Here is a 13,217-nt window from a genome sequence, read left to right on the forward strand (position 1 = left end):
TGCGGGAGGAGCGTTGGCTAGGGCGGAGCCGGTGGTTAGAGACCGTACCGGCCACGGCGCGGAAAAGGCAGCGGCGGGTTCGGCCACGACGCGGCAGCGGGTTTGGCCACGACGTGGCGGCGCAGCGACTCGGGGCAAAGGCGGACTCGGGCGTGGCCGGTGCGGCGGGGGTGTGGTCGTTGACAGGCTGGCCCCGCTTGTCAGTGGTGCGAGGGAGGAGGGAGGTGGCGGCAGACTTGGCGCGCGGGAGAGGGGACGCTGAGCGGAGTGGCGGAGGAGATGGGCCGGTCGGCTAGGCCGGCCCGGGAGGAAAGAAGGGAGGGGAAGGAAAAGAAAGGAATAAAAAGAGAAATGGGGAGGAAAATTGGACTTCGGCCCAACTTGAGAAAGAAGGGAAAAAGAAAGAAAATGAGGGAAAAAGGAAAGTCTCACTTTTGCCGAATTTTAAATTAATTTTTGGGCAAAATTTTATACTTCTGCAATTTAAGTTTAAATCATGTTACTCGATTTGGAACCTCGATTTAATTAAATTAATTTTTTAGGGAGATTTTTCCTGAGTTAATTAAGCCAATTATTATTTACGAATTTCTTTTACGAATTAAGGCTTAGGATTAAACTCCGGGTGTGACAACAATCTGCACAAGAAGTTGTGGCTCTAACAGGTTGCTTGAACCAAATGCAAGGAGAAATTGAAATTTTAAAGCAGTTGTTGCTTGCATCACAAGGCGCACACAATGGGAAAACCAATTCAAACCGTGGATCAAATTCTCAACATCATGTGGTAATGTACTTTACAGAGTTTGGTTTGCATATTTTATTAAAAATTTCCTTGTGGTTTATTCTTACACCATGGTTGTGTGTAGAGCTCAAGCATTCAGCCATGCCTTGGCGAGGAAGAACATGATCACTATATTGAGGTAGACAATAATATCTCTGCAGCAAATATTCCAAGTAATGATAATGAGCGCATGGTTCTACGTAAGCAAGCTACAGTCCCAACAACATTAACAAGGACAGATGCTTCTTCACCAAATAAACATGCAACCCCTCGTCCTGATTTTTCAAGTCAGGTAATATTTTCTATATGTCATATATATTTCCTCCTTTTGCATGTTTATGTTATCTCCTTGTACTTCTTAGTTATGTGGACTAAACTGGATTCTCTAGGTTGGAAGAGAAGTGATACTTTATAGCACAATTGCACATGCTGCTCCAGTTGCCAAGGCAACGATTATATCAACCGATCCAACCACCATTGTGGGAATTGAATCTCTTGGACAACAGTATTATGAGGTTGCCGTCAATGTAGTGATCAAAAGGAACTGTTTTGTCTCGTCCATATGATGGTGTAGAGATTATGGCTGATGCTCTTTACTTGTCCATAGCATGGCCATTCTTAAAAGTAGTAACCCACGCTGAACCGTATTTCTATGTTTTCGATCTATGACTATGAGTTGCTAAATATTAATTATGGTTTTTGTAGATGAAGGATCAAAAGCAGGGAAGTAGGAACAACCAACGTGCAGGTATTTATATTTATCAATAAAACATGCCTAGGCATCCACAATAATTATTAATACATTTTTCTTTACTTTTCTAGGTATCCCAGGACATAGGCAACACAGCTAAAGTGTCGTTGAAGCTTTCAGCTACAGATTTATGGAAGACAACTATAGTTGGCCTGTCTTTTGTGAACTTACCAATGTTCTGCTACATATGCCCTTTTGTGGAGGAACTTATTAGCTACTCATATATATAGTTTAGTGATGACTGAACTCAATGTAACTTGATGGGTGCAAGGGTTATAAATGGAACCTTGAGCTTTTGGATAGATGGTATGTATTAGAAGTGAATGTGCACTTCTTAACTTGTCTGATATGACGTTGTTGAAGTCCTGTGATAACAATTGAATTTTAATCCAATGTGTGTCTCATATATTTGTGTGATGAAATGGTTGCTAACTATGGATTTAGCTTACTGATCATAATGTGGATTTAATCTGTGAATTTAAATAAGTGTGGTGATTTATTTAGCATATTCATGATGATCTGCCGGTAATTACTAATTTTGACTGTTAAAGATGTCTGCCTGGAAAATCTATCTGCCGGGAAAATTAATCAATTCACTAGCAAACTATCTGCAGGTAAAAAAATATCCGCTGAGAATAGCTTTTGCCGTCAGGACTTACACTGGCGGACCTCATCTGCCAGGGAAAACTTTTACTGGTAGATAGACTGACAGCTAATGTCATCTTTGCTGCCAGTTAGTTAGCCAACAATAATGTGCCATGGTGTAGTGAACGTTCGGCGTGACCCTTCTACCAAAAATTTTGCCAACTAATTAAGGCCGAGTCCCCTTGATCACTCCAAATAGGTTGATCTAAGCCATCCCTGCCTGCCGAGCCACATCCCAACACGTGGCGCGCCCGCGTAGGAGCCGTCGCGGTTGTGGACTATGCCCGCGTGGCACACACGTTGGAGGGCAATTCAATGACACGTGGGGCCCACCTGCGTCCGATCCCACCGTTGACACAATAAATCCGGTTTTCCATAACATCATAAGTGAATAATCATTACATCGTAAGTCGATCAAATTTCAAACTTCTAAATTTGTACTAATTCACACAAACTTCAAATTAGGCCATTCGATTCTCAAACTACATCTAAATTTTAGCTCTACCTATTTGTTTACTTTTTATGTATTGTTTTAGTGGTTCTTATTAGGGTTTTTTCTTTTTTTTTTTGCGCTAGCGCGCAGGGATCACTGTTTTAGACGTTATTGACCATCAGGAAAAAGGTTCGAAAGATTATTTCAAGAAGCAAGGCAAGCCAACATGGTCCAAACCATGAACATTTTGATACCATACTATGAGATGCTTTACTTTTGCAAAATAATCTGCATGTTTTATTAGTTACATATGGATCAGGAAAATACCTATATACTTGTTTGCGACCATGTTAACTTGGTTACCAATTCACTGTAACTTGGGTAACAATATGCATGACTAGTTTGAGTCACTCTTGTGATCTAGCTAGAAATAGGACTTTGCTTAGTGTCACACTTCTGAGTCTTTCCCTAGGATAAACCGCAAAAGAAAAAGAAATTAAAGAAAATACTTTGTTTAAGTCAGAAGAAACTAAGTTAAAATAAATCATTAAATAAAAGGATTAAATGTCCAAGAATGTTTTCCCATATACGTTGTGCCAGAATATATTAACATGTTTTTAGTGGAAATTTTAGATTATTCTAAATGAATTTGAATAATTAAAAATCATTTTTAATTGTTATACAACATTAGATTTTATTGCATATGGTATCATATTTCTCGCTACATTATACTCTCTCCATTTTATAGTCTAAGATATTTTGGATATGCTTAGTTTCATCTATTGATCAATATTTATATCCACAAACATCCATATAAACCTAGCATCATAATATATAGATATAGATATGTACATTCATATATATGTGTATACGCAATGTATGTACGTATATGTGTACAGGAAAAATGCAGTTTAGAACATATATTCACCCGCAGCAGCAATGCCTATTGTCCGAACTGGTCGAGATGTTGTGCATACGTGTACCTTGTTTTGTGGTAATCCAGTAATTAGTACAGGGAAAATGATGTGGGGGTACATATTGCGACTGACAAGGGGCAGTTGCCTTTTGCTGCAGGCCCGAGGAGCAAAACGGCTCTTTTACTTTTTCCCCCTAAGGATGAGAGAGAAGCTTTAGTTATCAAAAATTTTCACTTTGAATCTTTAAACATCTAAATAGAGTATTAAACATAGATAAAACGAAAAACTAAGTGCATATTTATGTGAGAAATCACGAGATGAATATTTTGAGCATAATCAGTCAATAATTAGACATAACTGCTACAGTAACTCATATGCACTAATGACGAGTTAATTAAGCTTAAAAGATTCGTCTCGTAGTTCATAGGCGAGCCGTGAAATTCGTTTTTTCATTTGATCCAAAAACTCTTTCCAACGTCCAGTAAAACATCGATATTATACCCAAAAATTTTCATTTGGCTAACTAAACAGCCTAAATGAGGGTCGGAGGGAATAGCATCCAGCCGCCGCCACCGTGTCCCTCTACCTCTACTCCACTCGATCTTGTCATTCCGATCTCGTTGCATCAAATCCGCGCGCGGCGCTCTGCCAGCCATTTGCCACCGGCGGCCACCCGAAGTGGTTGTGCTGAGTGCAGACTCCCTAGAGCAAAAGAACAAGTTCAATAGTACAGGTAACAACTAGCTCTAATTCATCTATATTTAATCTAATAATTAATTTATATAATAGTTACATATAAAACATTAATACATGGTCTCATATATTATATACGCATGTGTCTTCTCTTTACTCTTTAAAATATATTTATAGCTGGCTTATAGCATATTGGTGTTAGAGCCGTCGTATCTAGTCCCCCCCCCCCCCCCCCCCCCCCCCCCCCCCCCCCGCGCATGCAGATGCGCGTTGCTGCCACCGCCTTTGGATTGCATATTGTTCAATGGGATACATGAATGTTCAGGTTCTGAGATTTTGCTTTCGCACGTGGATTGTGCGGTTCAATGAATTTCTGGATGCAGCAACTTTTTCTTGGTTGGTCCAAGGTCCTTTTCTCCACATTCTACCGCCTCAATATGACGGTGATAGTTTCTGATTCCTTTTTGTTTTTTTTCTTTTGGAATGGATAGAGTTTGGGAAGTTCTGGTTTTTTATTTCTTAACCAAGTGCATGTGTTGTTGGCATATTGCATCTGTTCTTTAGACTGTGCGGAGGTTTTCCCTCCAGATCTGTTCTTTTACTCTACGTTTTTCTGATTTTTTTGCTATCCCACTAGGGCTGTGTTCAGAAGTAGAAATAGGTGTTAGTTATTAGGTGCGGAAAATGTAGTAGTAGATTATTAGTACATGATTAATTAATTATTAATTGTTAAAAAAATATAAAATAGATTAATATGATTTTTAAACCATTTTTTCTATACAAAATTTTCATAAAGTATATATCGTTTAGCAATTAGAAAAACATATGCGTGGGCAGCGCGAGAATATAGGGTAGGATAACTTGCAGCCGAACGCGGCCTTGATCGGTCATCATGCGAAAGATATAATATTTATCTGAAGATGTAAACAGACCGTGGGATTTGACCTTTTTTAGACATACTCCGTATTAAACATATATATCCTGTCAGTACATAGTATTTCTCGTACACGTACATATCCCACTTATGATTTAACATATATGATATTTCCATATATTTGGGGATATATTGTGTTATCTGTCATATAGTTGTCAGGAAAACATACCAGGTACTAGTATGTCATCTGTCTGTGCAAGATTTTTGGAGATATATCCCTGTATAATTTTGGAATTTGAGAAATTTTCTGACGTGCCCCTTGTAAAATCTGTGATATGCGTAACAAACTGTATATCATGGATAGGTATAATACTTAAGATATCTCCCCGTATACATTTTTTGAATGAGAAGCTTTTATATGTCCTCACATAAAATTCATGACATGTGCGAAGGGTGTAAATATTTAGAATATAGAATATAAATTTTGAGACATGTCCTTCAACATATACCGAGTTCATAAATTTTAAGATATGCCCCTAAATGTGTACCAAATTCAAAATAAGGTGCGCCCTCAAAAATGTACTACTCTCTCCGTTTCATAATATAAGATATTTGACTTTTTTGCTTATAATGTTTAACCATTTGTCTTATTCAAAAAATATGAAAATATTATTTATTTTGCTTGTGACTTACTATTTATTATCAAAAGAATTTTAAGCACGACTTATCATTTTTTATATTTATACTAAATTGTTGAATAAGACGAATGATCTAATGTTATAAAAAAATCAAACATCTTATATTATGAAACAGAGGTAATACCAAACAAACATGTGATGTATATAAAGGTGCAGGCTTAAAATCTACATCAGCACCCATATTGTTGGCTTACTGTCATGCCATGGATTCAATTTTTTTAATCATCCACCTTTAGTACAAGTACACATTGAAAAGTGGATGCCATATGCTCCGGTCATTAGATATAGAGATTAAGTCATTAGGAACAGACTCAAATCGGCCGCATATATCTCAAGGACGCATGGATGCCGAAGATTGCATGTGCACATGGATATATATGCACACACACTAACAAGCTTGTTCCAAACGGATATAGTATATATATTATTATATTGCGCTGTGAAACGGACATAAGTATATCTTAAGCAGCGTTCAGAACAAACTTGCCGGCTGAGCTAATCATATATTCATATTCTATAAAGCGTTTCGAACCATTGAACAATACATTTCAGGCAATCACTTTCTAGAAGTTTCTTAAAAGGATCAAATAAAACAAAATTTATAATTTATAACAATACTTAATTAACCATGTATGATGATTGCAACCGACATGTACAGAAAAGGAACAAATTTGTGTACGATTGGATTCAGCATGCATGCATCTGTACTATGACTGCAAAGAGGACCATTTTAGTCAGGCACTTTGTCAAGCTGCTGTTCCTTCAACAGATATATCATACAAAATCAAAATTCAACAATATCCCAGCAAATAAAAGCTGCAGCTCAATAAACAAAGAACACAGTGGACAAAAACTGCTAAACTTCTTTCATGCAACACCTTTTTCCCTTTCTTTTGGCCCCCCATGTTGGGGTTTATGTATAAATATTGTATAAACAGAGAAAAAATATCATGCTATGGATCTGGCCATCTGAATAATACAAACACAACAAGATTACAGGGGAAAGATATACACCATACTATACAACAGGAGCAATACCTTGAATTCTCATTCAGTCAATCTGACCATTTGAAAACCATTTGGAGAGAAGCAGTCAGAAAAACCAACACTGTTAAGCTGGGAACACAATCCAAGTTGCCTGGGATTTGGCAAGCACAAACAATCAAGCTCTGTGTTCCTCTGCAACTTAAGAAGATCTGCAATCGATGTGTGAAGTAGAGCTAGCCTATTCATTTCTAAGATTGTCATGCTGCTCCCATCTTGGAAAATATTCCAGAGAAATTGGGCAGTTTGTCAACATGCTTCAGTGCTCGCTCTGCTATTTGTCTTGTCCTGGAGTCGCCATGCCTGAATGCTTCAACTAATGCTGTTCCAACATTTTGGTTTCCAGATATCTCATAAGCTATTTCATCTATCCTCAGGATCCTCTCCACTGCCCACACTGCTCGCTGCCGGAGTGCCTCATTACGATTCTCGCATAATACATCTAGAATAGGATTGACCCCCTCTGCATCACACAAGACCGTGACACCTTGTTCAATGTCTACTCCATCCTCCAATAAGGTGGAAAGTGCTGCCAGAGCTGCTTCAACTACTTTCTCATTGTTGTGGTCCAAGCAAGCAACCAACTTCTCCACTGCCTTCCCTTCCAAGAGACAGAAACTCTCCTTTGCAGAACATATCCCAACATGAACTTTGCATGCGCCAGTTGCCACAGATTTTTGACTGAGGCATGGAAATATTGAAAAACACAATCCTGGGTTGGGAGCCGGCACTATCTTAGTTAGAAGCTTCGACTGGCGAGAGAGATTCTCTAGTGCAGTAGCAGAGACTATCTGGACAGTGTCAAGACCATTCATCTGAAGTAGATCAGTAAAGAGGGGAGTGAGATTGTAATCACGAGCAACAGCAATGATATCTGGATCATCATCCAAGATATAAGTGATCCGGGAAACAACCCTAACTAGACCTTCAAGAAATGGATTGACGAAGCGGCCACCACGAATTTCCCCTTGCCGAACCATTATCACTTTTGTTATGATTGTGGAGAAGGCCCCATCTTGTAGAAGACGTCTGGTGAGCACTGAGTCCCGTGGAGGAAGATCAGCTATGAGGCCAGCAGCTGCTGCTTGCTCTTCAGAAATACCATTGTTGTCAGCAATGACCCTGACCAAGCTGCTGAGTTGACTAAAATTTCCACGAAAAGCGTCAGCTAGTTCTTGACCCATAAAAGGTGATATGTTATTCAAAAGTTTGATGGAAGCCATGCGTACTTCTCTTTGAGGTGCTTCAACAAACTGAATCAAGCTGACAGTAGCACCAGAGCTCTTGATGGCATCAACTATGCTTTGGACAGTTGTAGAAGAAGTTGTTAGACCAACAAGGACTTGAAGTAATTTGCACTCAATTGCAGGTCCAGTATTACTGATCAGATGAAGCAGATTATGAACAATTTCTTCTGACACCAAGTTCTGGCGGTTGTGATCAAGTGGAATGGACTCAAAACTTGCACCTGATGCCACAATATTTGCAAGAATTGTTGCTGATACTTCCTTCAACCTCATCGGAAGCTGGTTACTGCCAACAGTGAAGAGATCTGTGATGAGAGGTGGAAGAATGCCTGCTTCAATAAGTATCTTTGCACTCGTATCGTAAGATGAAATTTGATTTAATGCTTTCAGAGCTGCTTCTCTGGCCTCCCTGTTCCCACTTTTCATGAGATTCACCAGTGTAGACCCTGCTGTTTGTGCCACAAGGACCTTCACATCATTGCTTAAAACAAGCTCCCCAAGATGTGCAGCCATGGATAATTGTGTATCAGATGAACCTGTAAATGGCACAGAATAAGCAACAAAGTGTTCAATGCAAGAGTAAAAAGGGGCAGAATTACATGTAACAACCAGATAACATCTTTATACAGTGATGCCAGTTGGAAACAATATATAGCGCTTTTTCTTAGTCCTGCATATAGACTGTTAAAACTGGTTGCTTATAAGTTATAACACTCCTAGGCCAACCAACATAAATTTAGACTAGTTGTTCCAGAATATAACTAGATAAAAACATCCAATGGCAGAGAGAACCAATAAAAGCAGATTCGGTACAATTATTATACATACCAGCAACATGCCCATGTGTTGTGACAGAAAATACATGTACTATGTGATCTACAGAGAATGAAATATTTATTTATATATATACATATATCAACAACAGTAATAAAAATTACATACATGCTTACATAAGATCAACAGTGTAAACACACACGCGCGCGCACACACACACACATGCAATTAACACTTTATTTTACATTACATCACATGTCTACATACATCTATCCATGAAAGGTCTTGATCTAAACAGACCATCTCTCCCTCGCTCCCATCCTCCACGCACACAGCCCCCAAAAAAAGAATTTTCATAAGGAGTAAAGATAAAGATGAAGGCACTGGGATATAAGATAATAACAATGCAATGTCTGTTAAGAAAAATTATGGCAGACGATCCGTGTCTTAGTCATGAAGTAGCTCAATGATTCATTAGCCCCATCTTCAGAAGCAAACTACTACTAGTTCGGATTTATACATTTGTTGAAAAAAACATTCTAATTTATCAGGCTGTAACTTGGATAAAGTAAATTCGTCAATGTCTCTATTATCCATAATCTCCATATCTAGATAAAGTTCCAAGAGTACTGATACTGAACTGACAAGTAAAGTGATGAGAAAATATTTGTTACCGAATATTACTATCTTTTCATTTTGAAATGTATTTAATCTAATCACTTCAATTGAGAAGGGAAACATCTAAATCATACCTTCAAGGAGAAGCCTAAGAAGTGGTTGCAGCCTACCGTTTTCAGCCATCTGCCTAACATTCTTTTCACAGCTCTCTAAATTTTCCAATGTCTTCTCGGCTCTATCAACTGTCAATAGGTTTTCTACTTTACTACTTGACAGTCCAACGAGAATAAGAATAGCACCAGGAACACTGCCAATCTTCTCTGAAAGAGGTTTATATTCTGAAAGTTCATATAACAGAGATACAGCTTGTTCTTTCTCATGTACGTGCCCATGATTTAAGAACTTCACAATTGTGCGAATATTGTCTCCAGCAGCAATTTCATTCTGCAAAGAATATTGCAACACATTAGAAGTGAAAAACTAGTAAAAAGTCGAGAACTAGAGGTGTATTCATATAAGATCACCTTGTTGTCATTGTCATCTTTTGCCACAAAGCGAAGACTTTCCAATGCCTTTTGACGAATTTTTGGACTGCTATTCTTCAACAATTCAGTAATCAGGCTAATCAAACCAACTTTCCTCACTACATGCCTACTGGATCTACTTCTCTGACATATCTCTGCAACATACTCAAGAGCTTGCAAAGTATCACTGTGTGAACACTCAGAAGTTAATGACTTACGGGCTACATCAAGTTTTGCTGCCTCATTTCTATGCATCCATTCATCAATGGTGTTCCGCAGAGCAATGCTTGGATTTAACTCGGTACTGCTGAGTTCCTTACTAGTAATAGGGCAGACAAGTCTCCTTGCACCGCTACCACATTCCTTGAAATACTTCAAAATAGCCTCCCGTTCAAATGTGACACCACTCTCTATAGTGACAGGATCACGCATAACTTGTTTAGAGAGTGGACAAAGGAATGATTCATAAATAGGCTCAACACGCAAGCTGTCAGTGGATGAATCAAAATAGCCATCCTGAACTTCTGCCATCACTTTAGCGGGTCACTACAAAAGGCTCAGGGTTGTATCTTATGTTGGAAGAATATGTTTGGCAGGTTGACCAGAACACCACGATGGGAAACAATACCTGCAACCATAAATTATAGGAGTGAAAATTAAGGTCAGACACTTATTATACCCAAAGAAGGGGGAATCTATTAAACCCAACAGTACCATGGTACTACCAACTACTACCTTAAAGAGATTTCACTCGTGGAATAGACAACAAATTCGCATACTATTGCAGCAAGGACTATATATATCACATTAAAGAGCGCAGATACAAAGCCATGAACTCTTTCCTTCAACCAACGAAGTCATGAAATTTGAGATTAATTTTATTTGCAGAATGAAATAATACTACTACTGAAGTTACCCTAATGCCAGAAATACTGGAAAACCACGCAAAACAAAAACAGAGGAAACTATTTTTATAGACGAAGAGCTCCAACAAGTCCTGTAATCTACTACAGTTCCACAGTATGAACCGAGCAAGCTACCCAATATTAAGCTAAATTGGGCTCAGTTCCATCATAGATCGGGCGAGAGCGAGCTAATTTACCTCGATTCCACTGGGATTAGCCAGGCAAGCGGAAGCAAATAGCAGCGGCGGCGGCGGTCGGTACGACACCTGCAGAGCCGTACAGCACAAGCGAGATCACAACCAAGCCCAACGCAGCGAGCGAGACGAGCCCCAGGGGGGCGGGCGCGTGCATCGACATACCTCAGAGCGAGCGAGACGGTGGAGGCGGCGACCGGAAATCGCCGCAGCTTCAGGCGGGGAGGGGGGGCGGCAGTACTACCCGGGCATCCGGACGGCAGATCTGCCGGCCGTCGCGAGGGGGAGGGGGCCGTGGGACGGGGGGTGGGGAAGGGGAGGAGGGATCTCGGCGGCGGCGAGAGGGAAGGGGGGCGGGGGGAGGGGAGGGGGAGATGCGTCGACGGCTGCGGGGGGAAGTCTGCTTGCTAGCCGGGCTGCCAGCGGGTGACGCGTGCTGCGGATGGACTGGAGTGGGGGCACCTGCGTCGCGCTTCGGGGCGGACGGGCGGACGGCTGGGATTTCACGGGAGGGGGGCTGCCCAAGTGGGCCCACGGACGGACGGACGGGCTGCCGCTCGGCGTCTGCCCTCCTGCCTAGCGTTGCCCATGATTGGTTGGTTACAGCCTCCGAGGTTGTGTTGAGCTGCGGTAGCTGCACTTTTGCTGCTAGTACTTTTTTTACTGCCTCCTCGTCGGTTCCTAAAAAGATTTTATTTTTTTAATTCATGTGTTTAGCGGCTGACCATTTATTTTATTTCAAAATTTCAAAAAGTAGTCACAATATTCATGTTTTATCATCTACTAATAATAAAAAAATTAATCATAAAAAAAATTTCAATAAGACGAAGAGTTGTACCAAAAAACTAAAAAATAAACTTAATTTAGGGCGAATATTGACGTATTTTATTACTGTCTTCAATGATTCTTGCAATTACAGTTTGTTACAATTTATATGATCTGCAAACAATATAATATATTGGTATAGAATCCAAAAATAAACTAGAAAGCAAGAAATTAACTTCTCATCGTCTGCTTAACAAAATATTAAGCTTCTTTTCCTCGTTCAGTGATCGACACTATAGTCATTTTTAACCTTAATCTATGCTAAACAATAAATTATTATATTTTGAAACAGGGGAAGCATATATATCTTCCAAGTCATCTTAAAAAAATATCATATAGTACTAAATTCTGTCAATACACACATCGCTAACTTAATTTGCTAATTAATGTAACTCGTCAAAGGCCATGTCTTGGATGTCGTGTTCCTGTAAAGTAAAAATATGTTTGGAATAATCGTACGAATAAAGTTAAAGTCTAAAAAACCATATTAACTTCTCGAGAGAAAAACAAACGAGCTACTCTTACAATCAATATATGTGCCTTAGAGCAGGTAGTTTGCGTTATCGTGGTTGCCGCCGCGGTAACCGCGTCTTCCGCGGAGGTACGGCTTCGGTAAGCTGCGGTAACCGAGTTTAAATTTGAGAAGAATTTAAAAAATTTGAGGAAATTTAATGAAAAAATATATGTTATATATGTTGATATATAATGTAGTTTTGTCAAAGAAATTAATGAAAAATGTATTCCCGGCGTAATTAAAAATCATAAATGAGTATTTCGGAAAACAAAATTAAAAATAGCCTATTTCAAGTAATATTTCATAGGAAGATGGTCAAGAATATTTTGTGTTTAGTCATTATTAATTTACACTAGACACTGGGTACATAATGTTAAAATATAAATATACAACGATGGATATATGGAAAATATGTATAGAGAAAAATTATACGTGCATCTTAGTACATATATAATAGTTTTATTCGTAATAATGAGTAACAGGTATAGTTGTGACGTAGCAATCAAAATGAAGTTGTCGTTACTTGTTATTGGAGTGAATTATTTGGTGAAGTGTGATATGCCGGTGTATATATGTATGTTCCAATATCAAGAATTTAGAAAATATCATGTGAAATTTTCTTGTTTTCCCTATAACACGTCCTATTGTCATAAATATAGTCACAAAATATTTTCCTATTTTTATGTATTTTTTTAGATTTTTTTAAGTTTTCTTTGCATTTGACATCACACTCGCGGTAACCGCGGTTTCGGCTATAAAAACCGCGCGGTAAGCTGCGGTAAC

General features: G+C 39.1%; 1 protein-coding gene across 1 annotated transcript; it reads right to left on the minus strand.

Moving 5' to 3' along the window:
* Positions 1-6,464: 6,464 nt before the first annotated feature.
* On the minus strand, positions 6,465-11,355 carry LOC102716272 (U-box domain-containing protein 43-like). The gene is made up of 5 exons (XM_006663876.3): positions 11,261-11,355; positions 11,099-11,167; positions 9,997-10,624; positions 9,607-9,916; positions 6,465-8,616 (listed from the first exon to the last, which is right to left on the minus strand). Exons 3-5 carry the CDS (start codon positions 10,525-10,527, stop codon positions 7,034-7,036), a joined length of 2,424 nt encoding a protein of 807 aa, XP_006663939.1. The 5' UTR covers positions 10,528-10,624; positions 11,099-11,167; positions 11,261-11,355; the 3' UTR covers positions 6,465-7,033.
* Positions 11,356-13,217: the final 1,862 nt, after the last annotated feature.

This window comes from Oryza brachyantha, chromosome 12, assembly GCF_000231095.2.
Source record: "Oryza brachyantha chromosome 12, ObraRS2, whole genome shotgun sequence".
Taxonomy (NCBI): Eukaryota; Viridiplantae; Streptophyta; class Magnoliopsida; order Poales; family Poaceae; genus Oryza; species Oryza brachyantha.

Bases quoted from the DNA above. Each gene is read 5' to 3' on its own strand.
- LOC102716272 (XM_006663876.3), bottom strand. From the start codon at position 10,527: ATGGCAGAAGTTCAGGATGGCTATTTTGATTCATCCACTGACAGCTTG. The intron at 9,917-9,996 runs GTGATCTTATAT...TATTCTTTGCAG, and splicing joins AAGATGACAATGACAACAAG to AATGAAATTGCTGCTGGAGA. The intron at 8,617-9,606 runs GTATGATTTAGA...TGCCATTTACAG, and splicing joins TCTTAGGCTTCTCCTTGAAG to GTTCATCTGATACACAATTA.